Here is a 24933-nt window from a genome sequence, read left to right on the forward strand (position 1 = left end):
ACGGTCACATGACATGCATATAAATAGCTAAAATTATTATTTTTTTATTATTTATTAATTTATTAATATTTAGTTTTTTTATTTTTGTTTTCTCCTTTCATTTAAATTTTTGTTGAAGTTTAGTAATTTATTTTTGCCTTTTGCCATTTTGATTTACTTGTTTTATGTCTATATAGTTTTTATTATTTTATTTCAGTTTAGCTATATTTATTTAGTACATCAAGTTAAACTAAATGAAAATGAGAGATTTTGCTTTGGCATATAAAATATTTTATTTTAAGTAATGAATTTTTTTTTTTTTTTATGGTTTTAGTTAGTTAATTGAACTATGATAACTCTGAATCAAACCGCTGAAATGCTGTACTTTTCTTCCCACAAAAAAATGTTGGAAATTATGTAAATTGTTATCAGGTTTGCTAAAGAATGCTGCATGTCACTGTTAGCATGCTAAAACCCTCTCAGGAAAGCTGTTATAGCTAAATATTGGGTATTTTGTATTGGATTTGACTCATTTCTGTTGTTGTTGTTTATCCTCTTGTTTTCAGGAGAAGCAGGAGGAGAATGAGTTGCGATCGCTGCCGGCTCCCTCTCCGGCCCAGTTGAGGGCGCTAGACTCGGCCGTGCTGGAAGCGGCAGAAGTGCATGGCATCTCAGAGGAAGACTTTGCGCTTAGGCAAGCCGTGGTGCTCCGGATGGAGGGGATTATACGCAAACAACTCACAGGTACACTGCTTGGCTGAAAGCTTGCACTAAACTTAAGTAAAAACAAAAAAGTGAAAGAAAGTCAAGAAAGAGTCTCTTCCAGTCCTCTGAATGTTTAAATTCTTCACTCATCCTTTCTTAGCGTGCTCTCTCCGTCTGTACGGCTCCTGTCTCACCCGCTTCGCCTTCAAAACGAGTGACGTCAACATCGACGTCTCTTATCCCTCCTCTGTGAGTCTGAGCAAACGTTCACGAGCCGCTTCTGTGGATACGTGTCGGTGTGTTTGATGTGTTGTTATTAACTCGTTTGTGTTGTGCAGATGACTCAGCCTGATGTGCTGATCCAGGTGCTGGAGATCCTCAAGAACAGCGGTAAGTTTCGCTTTTATTCATCCACAAACCATTATAATCCTACACTGTTTGAATGGACTGGAGAATCAGTTTGTTGTTGTCTGAAAAAAATACAACTCAAATGTTTTTGGTTCCTAATGATGAATAGATATCAAATGTAATGCTAAGATTTTAATCAAAAATAAGGGGTTGTCAAAATAATATTTTGAGTTAATTGGTTATGCCGATTAAGTAATTAATCAAATTAATTTGATATATTGATAGGGACTCCCATAGTCTTGGCAACTAATATACTTAAAAAAAGTCATGGAAAACTTGATATATATATATATATATATATATATATATATATATATATATATATATATATATATATATATATATATATATATATATATATATATAATCTGTTATTTATAGCAAATACAATTTTACATTTAAATATGAGTTGTTTAAAATGAGTTGAACAAACTTTTGACTAATAAATAATAATAAAATAAAACAATACAATTTATTTATTATATTTATTTTATATTATCTTGTAAAAATATTACTTCATTTTATACATTGTACATTTTAATATTATTTATATAAATAAAATATTTCATGAAATATTTTTATATTATAAATGCGTATGTAACTTAAAAATAACAATAATTAAACTGAAAGGGAAAATTAAACTGAAAGGGATTTATAATTAATATTTATATTTAATAAATTTTTTAAAAATTATAAAATTTTACCTATTAATATTTTGTATATAAAATATTTATATAGTAACTTAGACACAAAAACAAATATGGGAAAAATAACTAAATTTTAAAATATTACTAAATATAAATATAAAAAAACAGTAGTCAAAATTTTCTATGAGTCCAACTTATTTAAAACAAAAATGTGTAAATATAAAGTTTTATCACTACAATACGAATTTCAGTGATTTAAGACTTAAGATCGGAAGGTTTGTAATATATAAATATGCTTCACTGGTAACAGTTAAAAGCTCATAAATGTGCCAGACTTGAGTTTCGAGAGCTCAGATTAACTGGAGTTTCACTTTTGTTTCCAGTGGAGTTTGCTGAGGTGGAGTCAGATTTTCATGCCAAAGTCCCTGTTGTTTTCTGCAGAGATGTGGCCAGGTCGGTTTAATGTCGGCAATTAAACGCTTATAAACATTTGAAGACATCAGTAATAGCCTGTCATAGCTGATAAGAGTTGCTTTTTGTCTCTGCAGTGGGTTAATGTGCAAAGTCAGTGCAGGAAATGATGTCGCGTGCCTCACCACCAATCACCTTGCAGCTCTGGCCAGACTGGAGCCGAGGCTCGTGCCTTTGGTTCTGGCCTTCCGTCACTGGGCCAATGTACGTATGACTCGCTGTCACAATTGCCAGACATTACAGTAACCCATCCTCACCGTGGTGTAACATGATTGTGTATTTATCTGTAGCTGTGCCACATCGACTGTCAGGCGGAGGGAGGAATCCCATCCTACTCGCTGTCTCTGATGGTCATATTCTTCCTGCAACAGAGAGCCAAGCCCATCCTGCCCGTTTATCTAGGACACTGGGTATGAACTCATGTTCTAGTGAACCTCAAATGGATAGCTCCTAATTAGCATATAATCAATATATTGACTTAAAAAATTTACTGTTTTCTGTTCCAGAGACCGTTTAGAATATTATGTGTAGTATTATGTTATTATGGTTACAGCATATTCACACATGAGATGCACATTTGACTTGTGTGTAACTTTCACCTGTATATTTGCTTCTCATGAAAACCCTTTGTCAACCAGCATTTTCACTAGTGATTTAGTTGATGAGTAAAATATTACAATTTAATTTTTAAATATTACTTGGGAAACATTTACTTTATTATGTTTTTTTTTTCATTCACTATAGTACTGTGCTGTTAAATGTATTATCTGATATTTTTTTATATATATACAGTACAGACCAACAGTTTGGAAACATTACTATTTTTAGTGTTTTTGAAAGAAGTTTCTTCTGCTCATCAAGCCTGCATTTATTTGATCAAAAATACAGAAAAAAAAATGTAATATTGTGATATATTATTACAATTTAAAATAATTGTTTTTTAAATTTATTATACTTTAAATTATCATTTATTTCTGTGATGCAAAGCTGAATTTTTAGGATCATTATCACATGATCCTTTAGAAATCATTCTAATATGATGATTCATTATCAAAGTTGGAAACAGTTCTGCTGCTTAATATTTTTTCCAGAACATTTGTTTCTTTTTTGGGATGCTTTGTTTTCATTTTCATTTTAAAAAAAAAAAAAAGCTATGTTTTTAAAATCTAAATATTTTGTAATAACAATATACACTACTGGGCAGTAATTTGGGGACAGTAATTTTTTTTTTCTTTCTTTTTTTTAAATAAAATCAATACTTTTATTCAGCAAGGATGTGTTAAATTGATAAAAAGTGATAGTAAAGAAAATATATTATTAGAATATATATTATTATATATATTTTTTTTTTTTTTAATAAATGCAGTTCTTTTTAACCTTTTATTCATCAAATATATTAGACAGCAGAACTGTTTCCAACACTCATAATAAATCAGAATATTAGAATGATTTCTAAATGATCATGTGATAGACTGGATGTTACATGTGACACTGAAGGCTGGAGTAATGATGCTGAAAATTCAGCTTTGCATCACAGCAATAAATTATTTTTTAAATATATTTAAATGGAAAACGATTATTTTAAGTTGTAATAATATTTCACAATATTAATGTTTTTTCTGTATTTTTGATCAAATAAATGCAGGCTTGATGAGCAGAAGAGACTTCTTTCAAAAACATTAAAAATAGTAATGTTTCCAAACTTTTGGTCTGTACTGTATGTGACAGTAAAAATTGATTAGAAAATGTATTTAAATAATAATAATTATTTACTGAATAAATTGTTTTTAAAAATTGATTTAAATAAATTATACATCTAACAGCGCAAAACTATGGTGTGTTGGGGAAAGAACATAACTGTAAGATAATAGAAACTAAATATTCAAATAATATACCTTTATAATAATTATTATTTTCAGAATAAATTGTTTTAAGAAACTGACTTAAATAGACAAATAATACATCTAACAGCACAGTACTATACAGAGTTGAAGAAAAAAAAAATAATAATAATTGCAAGATCCTCCTCACTCACACAATAATTGCTAGATTATAAACTAAATTTTTTCCAAGTAATATTTTATATTTTTCACACTAGTAGGGCCCTATGATTTCCGTGATGCAGTCATAAAAACGGAATTAAATGTATAACGCGGAATTTCATGGAATTTGTCTTATTTTTGATGAATAAATAAAAACAGGTCAGTACATGCATATATATGTATATATACTGTGTCTTTGAATATTAAACTGCAAAAAGACGATTTAAATATGAATGTTCTGCATGTTCATTTGATTACTAGAAAATACACAACACAGAGTTTGTGAGAAAAAAAATATTAATTATTATTTATTCATTTTTTATGTTTACATTTGGAAAAGCTGTTACCTTGTTTAATTTCTTAATTCAGGTTAAATACATTTTGTTCTATTTGTGTTATTTATAATAAGTGAAGTGAAGTTTACTGTTAAGTGCACTGATGTCAGACTCATTTTAAATAATTAAGTTTATTGTTATATTGTTAAATACCCTGCCTCCACTAGCTATAGGCCTATGTTTGTCACATCATTATTAGTGTTTGATCACCACATTTGAATTATTATTGCAAAAAATGTTTATGCATATATATTCTGTTTATGTAGACTATATACTGTATTCTATATACAGTACCAGTCAAAAGTTTGGACACACGAATAGAAAATTTGTCCATCTTTTGACTATACTGTACTATAATATAGCCTACACATACAGAATATCGGCCGATATATCGGTATCGGTCTTTTTTATACTCCCTAATATCGGTATTCACATCGGCCCCCAAAAAAACCATATCGGTCAGGCTCTAGTATTTAATATTTTGCATATTTATAATATACATTTTTCATTGTAAGAATTTGGTCTTTATACATGAAAATATATAAAATTTTTCTATTCAAATATATTTGTAGTCTTTTCAATTTTAGGATGGGGCCCCTCACATGAGGAGGCTTCGTCATATCTATAAGATTTAAAACCCTTGATCTAAATGAATATTTTGAATTAAATGAATAAGTTTTATGTCTGCTCAGATAAAGGGCTTTGACGAGAAGCGCGTGGATGAGTTTCACCTGACGGGGATGGAGTCAGACTCATTCGTAGGTTGGGAGCACAGACCCGCTCCTGCAGGTGAGGGCCGCGGGGAAGGCAAAGCCAAACCTGAACCCAAAACCCAGACCGAGAAGAAAGAGAAGAAAGCCGAATACTCTAAGGGCAAGGTGAGCGCTTCACCGCTGCTCTGACTGTATTAAAGAAGCCTTAGGATGAGTGTTATCAGTAACGTGTGTGTGTTTCTAGACTCGTCTGAACCTGGAGGAGTCTGTGAGTGCGTCTCTGGGCCAGCTGTGGCTGGAGCTCCTGCGCTTTTACACGCTGGAGTTTGCGCTGGAGGAGCACATCATCAGCATCCGTCTGAAAGAGCTGCTGCCACGGGAGCTCAAGAACTGGCCTCGCCGCAGACTTGCAATCGAGGGTGAGACCAAAGACGTGATCCAGTGTGGTTAACATTGATATTGCATTGCAAACACTTCATTGATGGTTGACTTCCTGAAGAGTGAGCACTTGCTTGGTTTCCATCCAAATGTTTCACGTTTTTCTGTTCATTCAGCAAAAGTCGTGTCGGAATGCTGTTTCAAATAAGATTGGTTGAGTTTTACCTCTCTGTTCTCTGTTTTTAGGTATGCACTGATAATATAACCCAAAACAATCTAATAGACAAAACAACATGTATTATGGCTGATAAGCTGTTTATTATTTTCATGTTATGGATAAAAACTGATTAAATAACATATAAAAATGTCTAAATGTCTAAATTAAAAACATAGTATTTATTATTTATTATTTATAATAAGTTAATAGCAATTGAAATAAACACACAAAAAAAATAAAAACACAAAATTAATAAGCATTAAACTGCAGTTAAAATAAAATTAAAGCTATTTCAAAATACTGTAATGGTATATCAGTAATACTAATTTTATCTATATAATATAATATTCAGAAAAGTTATATAGCATGTCTGTCTAACATTTGTCATATAATAATTAATAGCATTAAGTTATATTTAAATGTTTATTTTTTTTAAATGATAATTAAAATATCTGTCTTTGATTTTTTATATTTTTGTTAATATATTTAAAATGTTATATTTAAGTGTTTATATATATATATATATACTGAACAAACAACCTAAATGGTAAAATCTAATGTAAAATATTACTAAAAAAGATTCTTAATTTTAGTATATGTAAAATACAGTTGTTTGTTTATTGGCTCATGTTAACAGACACAACTTTTGATTTCAAAAATGTATAAAAGGTATAGTTCACCCAAAAATGAAAATTAGCCCATTATTTACTCACCCTCAAGCCATCCTAGGCGTATTTGACTTTCTTCTTTCAGATGAACCCAATCGAAAATAAATAAAAAAAAAATATTGTCTTTGATCTTTCAAGCTGTTTCATGGTACTCAGCGGGTGTTGCAGTACAACAGTCCAAAAGAAGTGAAATAAAGCGCATCCATCCATAATAAAAAGTGCCTCACATGGCTACGGAGGGTGAACAAAGGCCTCCAGTAGCGAATCGATGCATTCATAGGCTAATTTTCACTTTTGGGTGAACTAACCCTTTAATAAATGCATTTTTGTAACATTAATATAATTAAATGCTTAAGTATTGTTCATTGTTAGCTCATGTTAAGTCTTATGTTACTGATTAACCTGAGATGAGTGTTGATGAACACAATTCTATATCCAATATCAACTGATACTGATAAACAATATCCAACAGCACAGTGTTTTACACTTTCATCTGTTTTTAAGTGCACTTTGTTTGTCACATTAAGATAAAATCAGAAAAGGAGCTTCAACTGCAGTATGAAAGCAATTGTTAATGTTCCAGATCCCTTTGCGTTGAAGGGGAATGTGGCTCGCAGTCTGAACAGTCAGATGGTGTTCGAGTACATCCAGGAGCGCTTCCGCACAGCCTACAAGTATTTCGCCTGTCCGCAGAGCAGGAATGGAGCAAACGCCTGCCGTGGCTTATGGAGAAAGAAACCCAGACGTTCTCGCACGGCTCGGTCCCGCAGCCTGGACCGAAAGAACAGGGGCGAGGTGGAGAAGAGCGGCGAGGAGGATGTAGACAGCAGTGATGATGAGGATGAAAGGGATATGGAGGAAGAGGAGAGCCTGAGAGCAGGGTTCACCGAGCTCCTGGTGAGCGATGGTGGGATGGACGCTGGATTTGAGGTCATTTCCCAGGAACCCTCCACAGCCGTGTCTCCTTCCGCACTCAACGGCCTGCTGATGGACAGCGATGAGGAGGAGGAGATGGATAAAGAGCAAGACTTAGCGAAACAGGACAGTATTGCACCAGAAGATATGCACTATGTCTTTGACAGGATGATCTTCACTGGGGGAAAGGTAATTGCACAGGATACTGTAATTCGTGGTGCTTGACTGTGCAAAACGTTTTATTTTAAGATCAGTTTTCAAGGTTTGGAAAGGTCATGGGAATTTCTGTAGTGAATATACATTTCTAGTTGTGCTTGGCTCTAAAAACAGGTGGATATTGATCTTGTGTATAGTTTATGTGGAGTAAAACAAGCTTCTACACCAGTGAATTGTTCTCATGAGTCACTTCAGTGAATCAGTCAAAATTGTCTGAATGATGCATTAGCAAATTCATCTGGATTTTAAGAAATCCTTATTTGATAATTTCATATGCAATGGCAGATAGGTTATTAATATGGATTTTTGGAAATAATTTTTTGTTTTTTTGTTTTGTGATGGCAGAAGTTGTATTTATTTGATCAAAAATACAGTAAAAACTGTAATATTGTGAAAAAATATTACAATAATATTATTATTTAAAATAAGTTTTCTATTTGAAAACATTGTAAAATTTAATTTATTCCTGTGATGCTCAGCTGTATTTTCAGCATCATTACTCCAGCCTTCAGTGTCACATGATCTTCAGAAATCATTCTAATATGCTGATTTGCTGCTCAAGAAACATTTCTGATCACGATAAAAAAAAAAAAGGTCTTAAAGGTACAGCAGCAAAAAAAATAGACTCTTTGATTCTAAGAGATGGTGGAATAGGAGTGGAATCCAATAATTCATTCGTCTGGAGTTTATATATGGTTTATACTATGGCACACATGTGCATCATATGTTATGTTAAATAATTTATTGCTATTAACCAGAAGTTAAGGGTCTGCTGGTTGTTTTGCTTCACAGCCACCAACGGTCGTGTGCAGCATCTGTAAGCGAGATGGCCACCTCAAAGACGAGTGCCCTGAAGACTTCAAGAAGGTCGAGCTGAAACCTCTGCCACCCATGACCATACACTTCAGAGAAATCCTGGACGGACTCTGCATGCTGTGTTACCGTGAGTGCTATACCATACTGCACCATCATCCATAATTAAAGGGATAGTTCACTCAAAAATTAACATTTTCTGTTACTTTGCTGACTTTTTTATTCAGTAGAACAGTAAGGAAGAGTTTTATCTGAAACAATGGTCCTTGATGATTCATAAAATGTACGTCAATGGCTGCCATCACAGAGTCCAAAAAAGCAACACAAAATTACAGCCAAGGGTATTAATTTGATGTTAACTGATTTGTTTTGTTTTAAATCAGTGATTTGTTGGTGAACTGTTCCTTTAATACGCCAACACACCCAAATCATCCCGATCAGAGAAAATGTCCTTGTCACTTAGCAGCTTAAGTGCTTTTATTTGGAGTTACCCTTCCGTTTACTTCACGTTGATTTGTGATGTGATGTGTTTGTGTTTGTAGGTGAGTTGTCGCCGTCTCTCATCGAGCAGCAGAAGAGGGAGCAGATTCTGGGCAGTCTGGAGCGCTTCATTAGAAAAGAGTACAATGGTGTGGAATCACGTGTTCATACTAGTGTAAATTTCGTTAACGAAATCTATGACGAAAAATGTTCGTCAACTAAGTTTTTTCCCTTGACGAAAACAAGACTATAATAAGGTCATGAAACAATAACTGAGACTAAATCAACATGCAGTATCGTTGACGAAAAAAGATGAGACTAAAATGTAATTAAAAGAACAAAAACTTTACCAAAACCTTTTTATTTTTGTTGGAAAAAAAAGTGGAGCCAAAACATTTCAGGCTAATGTATAAGACTCTTTTATGTGAACGTTCATGTTTGCGGTTGCCAGGAATCAAGACCTCAAATCCCCCAATCAGAGCTTTTCAGTTAAATGGTTCTGTTATAAATCTATACACTAGATGAGGTAAAATAAACAATGCATATGAGTCAATATTCTATTGCTTTGTTCTTATTGGTGAAAGAGCAACTTCTGCTGAAATGTAAAAATAGATTTTCCAAATAACAACGATCATTGCAGTTAAAATTAAGCAAAATAATAATTTTTATCATTTTAACCATTATACAGTGAGACTAAAATATGACGAAAATGTGGAAGTTTCCACTAACTTAAACTTGATTAAAGTTCTCAGACATTTAGTCGACTAAAACGAAAAGTAGTCCTCATTTTGTTCTAATAGCAAAATAAAAAATTAATGATAGCATTTCCACAGCTTTCCAAAAGAAGAACAAATTTTAGAGAGACTGATTACAGCAGTAAGATGAGAGAAAGGAGTCATATCACTTTCACTGTGTGTGTGTGTATATATGCAGTAATGTCTCTTGTGTGAATGAAAACAATAAGTAGTTTTCATGCTTTCAGTTCATTTCTAAATGGTTTGACTTACGCTAGCCACACTGGTGTATTATTGCCAAGAACCGCCCACTTAGACAGGAAGTAGCATGTAAAACCACCAACTACAGTTCAGTTTATTAATAAATCCAATGTTTGACTATGAAGGCCAACATTGTGAGTTTAGTCCAAGGAAAAATCTCGGGTTCACAGTTAAAATGATTATAAACAGATCGGTTAAATGCAGTATCCCTACTTTTTGACATAAAGGAATCTCTATTCTGTTTGTTTTTGTTCAGATAAGGCCCAGCTCTGTCTGTTTGGCTCTTCTAAGAATGGCTTTGGCTTTCGTGACAGTGACCTGGACATCTGTATGACTCTCGAGGGTCACGACAACGCTGAGGTAAAATCCTGTTGCCCCTTCAAAAGAGGGACATGCCATGTTTTATATTGATTTTAGACACTTTTTTTGTAAATATCTGTATGATTAGGCCAATGTAACAAACGTACCTTATTTTTCTTTTCTTTCATTTCTTTTTTATTATGTCATGCCGAGTTTCTAAAGTACTGTAATGTGTTGGTGACTGATTTCACTTACTTTAAATGGTGTTTTTTGTTTATAAGCATTTAAAGGGAGATCAGTTTGTATTATTGCCTTTTCTTAGCCAATTATCGACTCTCCTGATGTTTAACTGGTTTTGCTCTCTTGGTTTTCTTGCAGAAGCTGAACTGTAAGGAGATCATCGAGGGTTTAGCCAAGGTGCTGAAAAAGCACACAGGTACGGAGTGATTTATTTTGTGAAACTGAAATCAGTGTGAGTTGATTGTTCAGCGCTGATGGATTCATTTGTTGGCGTGGTTCAGGTTTAAGGAATATCTTGCCTATCACAACTGCTAAAGTGCCTATAGTGAAGTTTGAACACAGGCAGAGCGGACTGGAGGGAGACATCAGCCTCTACAACACACTGGTGAGAGACACTCTCGGATATTGTATTATATGTTATTATGTTATATTATATTCAAGGGTACACACAAGTTTTTCAGCCTGGTTCTCATAAGAGATTTGTTTTGGTCCTCACACTGCACATAGTGTGACCCATTAAATGTAACTATGCAAAAAAAAATTATTTATAATAGTGATAATATTATTGCACTTTTATTTTTTTTTTTTTATATAAAATAAAAATTTATATTTTATTTTTTTATATTTTTTATATATATAAATATATATATATATATATTTATATATATATATATTTTAATATATATATGTTTTTTTTTTTTTTTTTAATAAAATATAACACTATTATATTTATATTTTTAATATTTTATGTGATAAATGTGATAATACTATTATATTTAAATTATAGTATAATTAGGGATTATTTGATAAAATTTTAATTTTTTTATTTTTAAATTTAATTTTTTTTATTTTTTGATTTTAAAATCAGCAAGCCTTTATTTTTGCGGGTTGCTGGCAAGTAAGTATATGCACTTCCGGGTTTAGCGCTAATGTTTTTTTTTTTTAGTCGTGCTTGCACCACTTATATGAACCCCTGATTATATTACATTATATTATATTATATTATATTACATTCTATGATGTGTCTATATGAACAATTGACTGTGTTATTATTATTATTATTATTGTGTTATTATTTTTTTTATTTTTTTTTTTTTTTATTTATTTTGTTTTATTATTTTTCTTTTTTGTTTTTTGTGTGTGTGTTTCAGGCCCAACACAACACCCGGATGCTGGCCACATATGCTGCTATAGACCCTCGTGTGCAGTTTCTGGGCTACACTATGAAAGTATTTGCCAAGGTAAGACCAGATATCTTTGCTGTTGTTGTCAAAAATTATTTTAACTTGCAGAATGCACATAGTTGCATAAAATAATCCCTACAATATTCAAAGCTAAAAGAACATGATCACGAGTAGCTTATCTACAGTAGTAGTTAAGTTACATGCATGTTATTTTTGATGCATGTTAAAAAAGCTCAACGTTTTGTTGACAAATATAAATTGTACTTGAATGAATTTATTTTAAAAACTTCGACTTAAATTTTTAATTAATCTCTTTTTCTGATGTTTCGAAAGAAAATAACACTTTTATTCTGCAAGGATGCATTAAATTCATCAAAAGTGACAGTAAAGACATTTCTAATGTTACAAAAGATTTCTATTTCAAAATAAATGCTGTTCTTTTGAACTTTCTATTCATCAAAGAATCAAGAAACAAAATGTATCGCAAAAATAGTAAAGGGACAGTTCACCCAAAAATGAAAAGTCTTTTGGGTGAACTAACCCTTTAATCAGCACAACTGTTTGCAACATTGATAATAATCAGAAATGTTTCTTGAGCAGCAAATCAGTATATTAGAATGATTTCTGAAGGATCATGTGACACTGAAGACTGGAGTAATGATGCTGAAAATTCAGCTTTACATCACAGCAATAAATGACATTTTAAAATTTATTCAAACAAAAAAACAGTTATTTTAAATAGTAAAAAATATTTCAAAATATTACTGAAATTACAGGTTTTTTTTGATCAAATAAATGCAGCCTCAGTAAGCAGAAGTGACTTTTCTTAAAATCTTTAAAAAATAGTACTGACCCCAAACTTTTTAACAATATTGTATGTATTGAAGAAAATAGTGAAGAATGTTAAAACAGACAGTAATAGAAAAAATATTATTTATTAAACAATTTTTTTTTCTCTCAATTAACAAGAGCTCATAAAACGGATTATTTAATAATAAAGAATTAGAAAATGTTTGCAATATTTTAAATTGTGTACCATGTTCACCAGGACAATTTAAGCTATCTTGGGTGGTCCTAACAAGTGTTAGGACCACCCAAGGTAGTTTAAATCGTCCTGGCGGTGACAAGAGTCGACAAATCTTTTCTCCTGCAGAGGAAACCTGTGGCTGCGTATGACTTTGCAGAAATCAAAAACCCAGTTTGAGGTAGTTACCAGTGATAAGCCAGAGTAATGGTGATGATGCTCAGGAACTAGGGACCTCCTTCTAGAGTGGGAGGGGCCAATTCCATGGTAAGCTACCGCCCACTTCAAGTCTGGCAGCCCCTGACCAATAAGGTGCTGCCATTCACCACAACACTACCAGAATGGGTGTTCTGGTTTGTGTTTTACCTCACCTAAAAAGACTAAATTCATTTTTTCAATGGCGATGTACCAAGATGCAAAGATGTGAAAATATAAATGCTAGAAAGACATCTATCATTAATACTGAACTGGCCAAACGAAATGAACATGACTCTGCTCTTCAAGAAACAAAATTAGTATAAATATAAGAGGGGCAAAATTTTACATTCTACTGGTTTGGTAGACAAGCTGATGAACCAGTATGTAACAACCTAATCAGAAGTATACAAACACCTACTGCAATTAGTGACATGATATCTCTTTAGACTTAACACGAGACAAGAGACAAGGAAGTATTTTAGTAATATCTGCCTATGCACCAACACTTAAAGCTGAACCAGCAGACAACTAGAAATGCTTCTCAGGTCATCTCCTGAATATGGCTGGCTTGATACCATTTTTTAAGAACCGATCCGATACCCGAAATTTGGAGTATCGGACGATACCGATATCGATCCGATACCAGTGCGTTTTGTGTGTGTGTAGAATTTCTGTACCTCAGTGTGTGAGTGCACAATCATATATATATAGATATATATATATATACACATATATATATATATATATATATATATATATATATATATATGTATATGTATATGTATGTATATATATATATATATATATATATATATATATATATATATATATATATATATATATACATACATATAAACATATCCACATAGAAAAGTTCAAAACACAAAGATATTGATGCATAGTGTATTAAATCTGCGCAATAGAGTCTTTTCTTTGAAGAGTTTTAAATTTCAGTTCCTGTGTGTGTGAAGAACGATTCGTAGTGCGCTCTACTCCAATGTTGTGATCTAACACCCAAAATCTAAAGCATGGCACCAGCTTGACTTTGTTATTGTCAAGCAGAAGTACAGAAAGGAAGTCAAGAATACATGTACATATCACAGTGCCGACTGTGACACTGATCACAGTCTAGTTGTGTCATACATAAACATTGAACCAAAGCCTTTCCGTCGTCAAGTGAAGAAAACAAAGCTCCCAAATCTTAGAGAGAAATACAGTAGCAGGCTTGAAGAAAAGTTTGAACATTCCTGAGACCCCAGACCCTGGGAAGCCATAAGAAATGTGATCTATGACACTGCTTTACAAACTTTTGGAAAGAAAAGAAGACAAAACACTGACTGGTATAATGCCTCCTTGAGTTCCAGCTCTTGAGGAAAAGCGTCAAGCTCTAGTCCGCTCAAATCAAGACCCAGAAGACCAGCAACAATTACATATCGTGCTAGTAAATCTGCTGCACAAGCATCAGTTCAGAAATGTGCCCAAGACTACTGGGACGTATTATGCTCCAATATTGAAACTGCAAAAGATTCTAGAAATATCAAAGCTATGTATAAAGCTATCAAAACTACAATAGGAATTACTACCCAGACTTGTGGTGTGCTCAAGAGGAAAGATGCTTCCACCATTGAAGATAAATCAGAAAAGCTTGTGTGTTGGATAGAGCACTTTAGTGAGGTATAGAGTTCAAATAGTGCCATCTGTTATAAAACTATAACTAACCTACAGGACTGTCCACTTCAGAATTGCTTGGATGCAGAACCAGAGCTAGATGAGGTGATAATCATAGTTCAAGGACTGGGCAGTGGGAAAGTCGCAGATTCCCAACACAATCATCTTCATTAAAAGTATTAGGACTAACTTATCTCTCCAGTACTGATGCTGCTCTCTCTGCTGTTGTGTCTTTGATCTTGAAATTAGCTGATGATGAATAAAATGCAGCACAAATCTGGTGCATTCTTTGATGTGAACTTGGTTAAATTAGCATTGGAATTGAAGATCGGATGTATATCTATTTTGTGGAGATACGTTTATGTGGCCAAGTGTAAATGATAGAGTTGAAAAAAGTCAGACTGATATCCGATCAGAGAAAACGCATGAAGTGACCAGGTGTAAACAGGCCCTATGTCACTTGCTGCCAACGCACATTGTTTTCAGTTAAAACAAATGTAGTTCTCGATGATGTGGGAAAGTTCACATGAGAGTCGGCTAAGTGCCTTCCACACTAGATGCCTCAGGTTTGTATTTGGTAAGACCTGGAGGATAAAATGTCAGTCAGTTTAAAGTGACAAAAAGTGAACAACTTTCCTCCCACCTAAAATGTATTTGTATTAGATGGGCAGGTCATGTGACCAGAATGTCCCCTTCCCACATTCCCCACACAATTTTGCACAGTGTACTCAAGAAGGGTACCCATACTGTTTGACGGGACAAAACTAAGTTTTAAAGATGTACTGAAACGAGATCTGATAGATTTCAGTCTATCATACCAACCAACTCCTGGACCCAGGCAGCGAAAAACCGTGTTGAATGGAGGGCTCATGTATTCAGAGGAAAGGCTCAAGACCATGCTAGACGTCGTAAACATGATCCAATAATTGTCTGTGGCTTGTTGTCACCTGCATTGTCGCTCATGATAGATGTCATTGTCGTACCATATCACTGCTCTTTTCATTACATGTTATCCTTTTGTCAGTCTATTGAAATTACTGGATGCTATAGTGTTGACTACATGCACACTAGGGGGAAATGTAAATGTGTGTGTTTTGCAGCGCTGTGATATTGGCGACGCCTCCAGAGGAAGTCTGTCCTCCTATGCTTACATCCTCATGGTGCTGTATTTCTTACAACAGAGACAACCACCAGTCATCCCTGTGTTACAAGAGGTACAGAGCGCTTACACAGAAGTGCACTGATAGTATCAGATCTCAGTACTATGGTACTGAATGATTGTGCTCTTCTGCAGATATTCGATGGGTGCACTGTTCCTCAGAGGATGGTGGACGGCTGGAACGCTTTCTTCTTCGATGACCTCGATGAGCTAGTGAGTGGGATTGATTTGAGATTGTTTCTGAGGCAGTTTTGTTTGTGTCATAGAATGTTGAAGAGGTTTCATTCATCTTGAGTTGTACCATTTTTGTTAAATTTATTTAATTTTTTAAAAAATATATTAGATATGAACCATTTAATATTTACTGCTCACTAAATACACAAATAAAAATGCTAAATTATAATATTTGTTTTTATATTATTTATAATTTATAATAATTTATCATCTGTTATTTAGAGACAAGTAATTACAAAAATTATTAGATTACTTAATATTATAATTATAAATAATATAAACAAATACATACAATCAGTTATGGATCTTTATTTAGTGACAAGTAATAGTATGTATTTGTTTACATTATAATTATAATATTAAGTACTTTTTGTAATTACTTGTCACTAAATACGCAAAGAAAAACAATAACTGATAGTATATAATTTAGAATTATACTAAGTAATCTAATTATTTGAGTAATTTCTTGCTGCTAAATAGACAAAAAATGATGACTATATATTTATTTGTTTATATTATTGTATTAATAAGTAATCTAATTATTTTTAGTAATTACTTGCCACTAAATACACAAATTATTACTGATAGTATACATTTTTTGTTAGTTATAATTATAATTCTGAGTAATCTAATTTTTTTTTTTTTTTTTCACTAAATATGCAAATAAAAATAAGTGATATATATATATATATATATATATATATATATATATATATATATATATATATATATATATATATATATATATATTTATATTATTTATATATTTATATTATTTATAAGTAATCAAACATTTTTTGTAGGCTAATTGTCACTAAATACACAAGGAAAAACAATAGCTGATAGTATTTATTTATTTGTTTGTTGTTAATTACAACAACACCACCACAAAAAATATTTATTTATTTATTTGTTGTTTTATATTTAGCAAACCCCACTGAACATGACACACGTTTAGTTTCTAATCATTTAAACACTTGGAGACTGTAAATAAATTCTGCAGCCCGATGCATTTTGACGTGCACTCAGCATGCATCAGTTAAGGTGTGTGTTTCTGGTGTCCAGCGGCGGCGTCTGCCGGAGCTCCATCAGAATAAGGAGACCGTCGGGGAGCTGTGGCTCGGCCTGCTGCGCTTCTACACAGAGGAGTTTGATTTTAAAGAGTACGTCATCTCCATCCGCCAGCGCAAACGCCTCACCACCTTTGAGAAACAGTGGACGTCCAAATGCATCGCAATCGAAGGTTTGAAATGCTCATTATAACTCACAACTTTCTTCTCTTACTTTGTTCTGAAATGCTCAGAAATCAGTTATTTTTTTTCTGGTTATTCATTCTTTCATTTATTTGTTAATTCAGCCTCTCTAGATCTGTCTTACTTCATAAATGTATTCAATTGTTATTCCATCCGTTGTTTCAAAGTAGTTTTAAAATGTTTAATGCACAAAAAAAAAAAAAAATATATATATATATATATATATATATATATAATATATATATATATATATATATATATATATAATATATATATATATATATATATATATATATTATATATATATATATTATTATATTATTATTATATATATATATTTTTTTTTTTTTTTTTTTTTTTTTACTTTTTTGGGTATTTTTGGGTATTTCATTTATCATTAATTTATAACTAATTGGTAGAGCATTGCGTTAGCAGCGCAAAAGGTTGTGGGTTCGATTCCCAGGGAACACGTTAGGTTAAAAAAAAAAAAAAAATGTTAGCCTGAATGCACTGTAAGTCGCTTTGGATAAAAGCGTCTGCCAAATGCATAAATGTAACGTAAATAATGTATGCAGTTTTATATTATATCTGTAGACAAAGTTAAGGTGACTTCATGAAATGTGATGCTTTTAGTTATAATTCTGTTGTTTTCCAATATTTTATTTCAACCAAACGAACGTGTTGCGTGACCCTTGAATATTTTATTTTTACATGACTCATGAAAGATTTTTTTTTTTTTTTTTTTTTTTTTTTTTTTTTTTTTTTACAGATCCCTTTGACTTGAATCACAATCTTGGGGCTGGTGTTTCTCGCAAAAGTAAGCAAAACTATCCTGTTCCACACTTTTCAGTAAAAATACGGGTGATTATGTCTCACTTGTTCTCTCTGTACACAGTGACTAACTTCATCATGAAGGCCTTCATCAACGGCAGGAAGCTGTTCGGCACCCCGTTTTACCCTCAGCCTGGAACAGAGGCCGTGAGTCACACTACAACTGCTCCTGAGCGCCATTTTAACCTTCATTTCAGACTCATCTTCATGTCTCTGTCTCTCTGTCAGGATTACTTCTTTGACTCAAAGGTGCTGACGGACGGTGAACTGGCTCCTAATGACCGCTGCTGTCGGATCTGTGGGAAGATCGGTCACTATATGAAGGACTGTCCAAAGAGGCGCAGGTGCCCTATTTACACATGCAGAAACTATTACTTTTTAAAGCAGTAATGCATTGGAGCCTTGTCTTGTTTGTTTTCAGAATGAAGAAAAAGGAGAACGAGCGTGAGGAGGAGGTCAGGGAGGAGGACAGGGAGCCCAGGGAGAGACGCTGCTTTCAGTGTGGTGATATGGGTCATGTGAGAAGAGACTGTCCCGATTACAAACACCTCCGTCAGAGAGCAGTGACCGGACCAGGTACAGCTCAGCTTAATTCAGTCTTTTATTCTGTTCATTCATTTTTTAGTTCATGAAGCCTCTAGAGCTCAACTTCAAAGACCATTTTCATTTTCATAAGCCCAAACAGTTTCTGAATATGTTTAATAAGTGTAATATATATGTACAGTATATTATACGTTTATTTATGTAGATATGTTATATTAATTATATATATTTTTTTTTTAAAAGTGTACATGTTGAAAAAAATATACTTATTCCATATTTTGTTTCTTAGTAGATTTAACATGTAATGAATTAAAAATACAGTAAAATTCAGTTTATGTATTATTATTATTATTATTATTATTATTATTATTGTGTATATATAATGATATGTTTGTAGTTGATAATTAATCTAATTATTTTTAACAATTAATATTTACAATTTATAATTAGCTAACTACTAATCACTGCTTTTCCTTTTTACAAGCCCAAATAGTTAATTAACATACTTCAACAAAAAAGTATATTTATGTATGCGTGTGTGTATGTATATGTTTGTATGTATTTTAATACATAAATGCAATAAATAAATACAAATATAAAAAAAACAAATCATAGATTAATTTGTATTAATTTTATCTACCTTGTTTTTAACAAACATGGACAGGCATTTTCAACTTGAATGTGCTCGGCTTCTGATTTCATCCACAGTTATTTAACCTGGTACAAAAACAGTCCGTTATGTTGCTTGATATTGCGAAACTGGTATTTGTTTTCATATTAATTTGATTCTTTATCAAAATCATAAACACACTGGTTCTTAGCGTAGATAACCTTACTGTTTAATGTACTGTCATGTACTTCTGTATTCTATTCTTTATTGTTCTAGTTATTTACCTATAATGGCTATTGAGTTGAAAGGAAGTCAAAGAAAACTGCTTAGCTCCGTGTTGCGAAACAAAGTAGACCGTTATTTGGTGGATAGTTATAGACTTTTATAGTCAGTCATTTTATATTGTATTGTCATATGCAATTATTTTTCTTTATAATTAATAGTCTTGATCTGTCTGTGTCCTGTAGGAGGCAGCATATAAGAGAGTTTGACTGTGATTACACTGTTTTTTTTTTCCAGTGCCTCACATGGTCCGGGCCATGGCCAGCTCTCAGTCCATCCCCATTCCTCAAGGTGCTTCAGTCCAGGATCGGGGCGGACGGAACAGGCAGCCCTCTGAATGTGTAAGGACCTAAACTCTCTGCTCTCAGCTGCGGCTGGGTGATAGACGTCCATTGCCTTTAAGTAGCTGTTGATGTTTCTCAGTATTTTATTGTGTGCTTTGACATGAATTTTTTTTTTGCTAGTCAAATGAAACTTCGAGCAAATTATTTGGACCAAACATTCATTGTTGCCAAGTATATTTAAAATACTGGTCACTCAATAAAATAATACATAGATTACTTTTATAGTTTAATAAATAAAAAAGTTTTATTTATATGATATTTTATTTATATTTTTTTTGTATATTTTTTTTTTTTTTTTTTTTTTTTTAATTATTTTTATAATTTTTTTAATTATTTTAAGTAATTACTTTTCAGTGAATATACAAATAAAAATGATGGCTGATAGTATGTATTTATAATCGTATTTAGAAGTATTACAGTGTGTATATATATATATATATATATAAGTATTTGTTTTACTATTCTAATATTTTTTTATTATTAATTTTAACTAAATAAACCAATTATTTCGTTATTAGATTTGTTTATTTTTGTTTTCTTTTTTTTTTATTTATTTTTTTTTTTTTTTTTTTTTTTTTTTTTTTTTTTTTTTTAAAAAAATAAGTTTTTTTTTTTGTTATTTGTTATTTATTTTTACAAAATATTATATGAGAATTTTTTATTTTGGGATAACAACATCTGCAAAGGTACGATGCTCAAAGTTCAGTGCAAAGGGAGATTTCTTATTTTACAGAATTCACTTTTTATGGCCAACAACACACGGCTGGTAGGGACTACAACGAGCTTCTTCCTGGGTTGGTGACATCACAAACCCTAAAATTTCCATAAACCCCGGTGAGGCCATGTTGTGCTGCTTTAGAGAAGAGGAAGAGTTGTTTGTAGTTGAGTGTTAATGTTATAAATTAAACAATTACTCTACAAAAAATGTTACAATGCAATCATGTATTCTGCTTTAATAAGGATAAAACCATATATTAAAAGTTAACACAAAGATCAGTAACCTTTACAAATAACAGCGTAGCTAAAAAGTATGAGACAGCTACCAACAAAAAACATCCATTCTGAAACTTTTTAGAAACTTTTACACTACTTATGCACAGTGACTTGAGAAATCTTACTACTGTGATGGTACCACGGTACGCTGATATTTTCAGATACTGGCATGAAAAGCGTATTGAGATAGTGATGTCCAAGGTTTTGCTTAATTTTTGTTTGGCAAAAAAAGTAACTGTAAATGTATAGCAAATATTCAATATCACCCAGCAACAGAATTTATTTTTATATATTAGTTTTTGGATGAACTGACACTTTTTCTGTCGGTTTCCTTCCAGTCTGATACGCGTCAGACTCCTCCATACTCCCCTCAGCCATCTCCCTACAGCCAGGCGTCCATCTCTCCACAGAACAGCAAGCCTTCCCCTGCATCCTCTACCTCCAAACCCTCCCAACAACAGCAGGTTGCCCAGGTCCAGCTTCCCATCTTCAGCTTCCCCCATTCCCACCCGGGGCCGTATAACGCCGGGCTCTCCGCGCTGGGCCTCCTGCCCGCCCACCCCCAGCAGCCGCCCCTCACCTCTGCCTCCTGGCCCATCCATGGCCCTCTCATCCAGGGCTCTGGGGCCTCCACCGCCCCCGGCCACCCGTCCTCTCCGGGCCTGAAGTTTGCCGTCCGGGGTGGTGGAGGCGGGAACGGAGGCGGGCCAGTGGTGAGCCCCGCCCCCATGAACCTGAACGACCCCAGCATCATATTCGCTCAGCCGTCGACGGGACGGGTGGCTGGTGGAGTGGGCGGCGGCCCGGCAAGAGAAAGGGTGCACCCCTGGCACAATCACCATCTCAATCCAGGGCCACTGGTGGGGAACGGCACAGTAAACAAGACAGGTACACACACGTGGTGCTCACACTTTCACGTGGTGCTTTCTATGGCAACATCCTAATGGAGATTTAAGCTTTATGAAAATGTTTTCAGAGATGAGTGAAATCAGTTCAGTGTCTCTTTGTGAGCTCAGGTAAGTCTCACAGGTGTTTTGGGTTCACTGGGTGACTCCACAGCTGTTAGACTAATCACTGGGAACTGGTTTTACTGGATTGCTTGTGCTCTTTTAGTGCCGCTTCACCTGTAACCATTTGAAATCAGTCTAATAAAAACCTTGTTTAATGGTTGAGAGACATTTTAACAGTTCTGAGTTCTTGTGTTGGTTGTTTTGCTCTCTCTTAGTACAGAGCTGTGTTCACTGTTCTCTCTCTACATCTCAGATCCTAATTTCCCGTCTCAGTTTGGCGGTGTGACTCCGGGCTCTCGGTCCTGGGAGCACAGCAGTGCTGCTCCGTATCCGCTGTCTCCATCCTTCATGCCCTACCGTCTGCCACCCTACCTGCAGCAGCCCAACAAACCCTTCATCTCACAAGGTAGCAGTGCTGTTCTATCTGTCCGACATGTTGAAAATAAAACATTCAAACCTTGTGTATATATGTCTGTATTGCAAGTAGAATGTAACAATGGAATTTTCCATTAATGTCAACAATAAAACATTTTTTATTTTATTTTATTTTATTTTATTTTATTTTATTTTATATTATTTTTTCATTCATGCTATTTTTGTTTTTTTTTATTTTTTTTGTTCAAGGGCTTTAGGTTTAAGACCCAACAAGTCAGTTATGTAGTGCCAAAAACCTTTCCTATAGTGAACTAAAAAAGGGATAGGGGAAGGTAAGAAAGAAAAAAAAGATAAAGAACATGTATATGTGTATATATATAGGTAAATTTTAAGTCAATTAGGAAGTGCCCAGAAAAAAAAAAAAAAAGAGCATTTGTCTTTTTTTTTTTTTTTTTTTTTTTTATATATTTGTAGGGGAATCATGTTTAATTATCTTTGTCATGTTTTTATTATCATTTTTTATGACATTCCCTCAATTTGTAATTTCTGTGCATTGAACAGAATCATTTGATTCATTCAACATGTTATTAATGGACTTTAAGTTTACTGGTTTTTATGGTTTTTAAGGTTCACAGTTGTAAATTAATAGTTTAAAATTTTAAAAGTTTTTTTTGTTTTTTTCTTTATTTTTTGCTGGTTGCATATTGACATTACCCGCTTATTCAACATGGCAGGCACGGCAATCTCAACTACATTCAGCAGAAGAAATGAAGAAATGACACTTTACTTTGTAAACCAATGCCCAAGGTCCTTAAAGAAAAAAAAGACTAACTTGGCATCATTTGGTGATTTGGAAACTTTTTAAAATGAATTTTATCTTTTTTGTACAGTTTTTATGTCTTATCTTCCTTTTATTTCTGTGTGTTTCATCACATTGATTTGTGATACAAAATGTCAAATATTTTATTACCCCTGTTTTTGGAGGGGTCCAAAAAAGTGTTTTTATTTTATGTGTAAAATAAGGATTTAAAATGTATTCACTTTATTTTTATTAGCTGTATTCCTATTTTGCTTGCATAAGGAAAATGCTTTAGATAGGAAAATCAAACATAACCCAATAAGAAAATTATGTAGTGCCAAAAACTTCCCTGTAGCAAACCAAGAAAACAGACAAAAAAAAAGACCAGAAAAAAAAAATCAAGAAAAGACCAAAAAAATAAATAAAGAAAAAGCAAACCAACACGCTGATGTGTTGCTTTTATTTATTTATATATATATATATATATATATACACACACACACACACACACACACACACACACACACACACACACACTGAAGGTATATACTGTTTTGGAATGAATCTGTCACCATGTGGATGACCTCTGCCTTTTGTGGGAACCATACAACATTTTTAAAAGAATCCAATGGAGTTAATAAGTCTTTTTGAACTCAGAAGCTTTGCTTTTGTGGAAAGGTATCTTATGTTCACCTTACTCTGTAAAATGTACACTCTGCGTTGACTTCATTCACAGGTAAGACAATGTCTAAACCACTGTAGCTGTGCTGAAGTGCTGTGATATCTTCTCTGAGCAGTTATCTTAGTATGGAGAGATGGCCACTGTGTATCTTGGGAGAAAGCCAGCGATACTCCTCAATACAATCCAGCTCGTGAAGGAAGCCCTGGTCCAAAATGGTTAATTTTTTTCGGGAAGGCCACATATACCACTTCCTATTTGGATCACTGAAGGATACGGTCAGTAATGCATTGTACAGTACTGACAGTTAATTTGAAAATGTACATACAGATTTTAAAGGTGCTGTATGAATCTAATCTAATCTAATTTTTGACTGTACCAAATGCATATAGTACTATAATACAGGTCCTTCTCAAAAAATTAGCATATTGTGAAAAAGTTCATTATTTTCCATAATGTAATGATAAAAATTTAACTTTCATATATTTTAGATTCATTGCACACCAACTGAAAATATTTCAGGTCTTTATTGTTTTAATACTGATGATTTTGGTTATAAAGATATTGATAGGTCATATTTCATATCTAAATTATTTTTTTTATATTGAAAAGGTTCTCTAAACGAGCTATTAACCTAATCATCTGAATCAAACTAATTAACTCTAAACACCTGCAAAAGATTCCTGAGGCTTTTAAAAAACTCCCAGCCTGGTTTCATTACTCAAAAACCGCAATCATGGGTAAGACTGCCGACCTGACTGCTGTCCAGAAGGCCATCATTGACACCCTCAAGCGAGAGGGTAAGACACAGAAAGAAATTTCTGAACGAATAGGCGGTTCCCAGAGTGCTGTATCAAGGCACCTCAGTGGGAAGTCTGTGGGAAGGAAAAAGTGTGGCAAAAAACGCTGCACAACGAGAAGAGGTGACCGGACCCTGAGGAAGATTGTGGAGAAGGACCGATTCCAGACCTTGGGGGACCTGCGGAAGCAGTGGACTGAGTCTGGAGTAGAAACATCCAGAGCCACCGTGCACAGGCGTGTGCTTTTGAACCAGAAACAGCAGCAGAAGCGTCTGACCTGGGCTACAGAGAAGCAGCACTAGACTGTTGCTCAGTGGTCCAAAGTACTTTTTTCGGATGAAAGCAAATTTTGCATGTCATTCGGAAATCAAGGTGCCAGAGTCTGGAGGAAGACTGGGGAGAAGGAAATGCCAAAATGCCTGAAA

At 33.5% G+C, this 24933-nt stretch overlaps 1 protein-coding gene across 3 annotated transcripts in view; it reads left to right on the forward strand.

Annotated features, from left to right (window-relative positions):
- The window catches only part of LOC109101414 (terminal uridylyltransferase 4-like), a 29038-nt gene extending 6764 nt beyond the window's left edge, over positions 1-22274 (forward strand). The window contains exons 5-30 of one of the 3 annotated variants that reach the window (XM_042713635.1): positions 546-723; positions 845-933; positions 1023-1074; positions 2123-2192; positions 2288-2414; positions 2501-2620; positions 5280-5465; positions 5545-5719; positions 7147-7667; positions 8487-8637; positions 9050-9136; positions 10239-10342; positions 10661-10718; positions 10804-10907; positions 11674-11763; positions 15697-15810; positions 15891-15968; positions 17055-17232; positions 18012-18059; positions 18138-18220; positions 18302-18417; positions 18495-18649; positions 19746-19849; positions 21184-21733; positions 21822-21861; positions 22109-22252. In XM_042713635.1, the coding sequence (XP_042569569.1) occupies positions 546-723; positions 845-933; positions 1023-1074; positions 2123-2192; positions 2288-2414; positions 2501-2620; positions 5280-5465; positions 5545-5719; positions 7147-7667; positions 8487-8637; positions 9050-9136; positions 10239-10342; positions 10661-10718; positions 10804-10907; positions 11674-11763; positions 15697-15810; positions 15891-15968; positions 17055-17232; positions 18012-18059; positions 18138-18220; positions 18302-18417; positions 18495-18649; positions 19746-19849; positions 21184-21733; positions 21822-21861; positions 22109-22115 (3585 nt within the window). In that variant the 3' untranslated portion in view covers positions 22116-22252. Of the gene's footprint in view, positions 1-545; positions 724-844; positions 934-1022; positions 1075-2122; positions 2193-2287; positions 2415-2500; positions 2621-5279; positions 5466-5544; positions 5720-7146; positions 7668-8486; positions 8638-9049; positions 9137-10238; positions 10343-10660; positions 10719-10803; positions 10908-11673; positions 11764-15696; positions 15811-15890; positions 15969-17054; positions 17233-18011; positions 18060-18137; positions 18221-18301; positions 18418-18494; positions 18650-19745; positions 19850-20585; positions 20971-21183; positions 21734-21821; positions 21862-22108 lie in introns of those variants that run through there. The other 2 variants (XM_042713637.1, XM_042713638.1) reach the window with 2 other exon arrangements.
- Positions 22275-24933: the final 2659 nt, after the last annotated feature.

The sequence above is a fragment of the Cyprinus carpio genome, chromosome A23 (genome assembly GCF_018340385.1).
Source record: "Cyprinus carpio isolate SPL01 chromosome A23, ASM1834038v1, whole genome shotgun sequence".
Taxonomy (NCBI): Eukaryota; Metazoa; Chordata; class Actinopteri; order Cypriniformes; family Cyprinidae; genus Cyprinus; species Cyprinus carpio.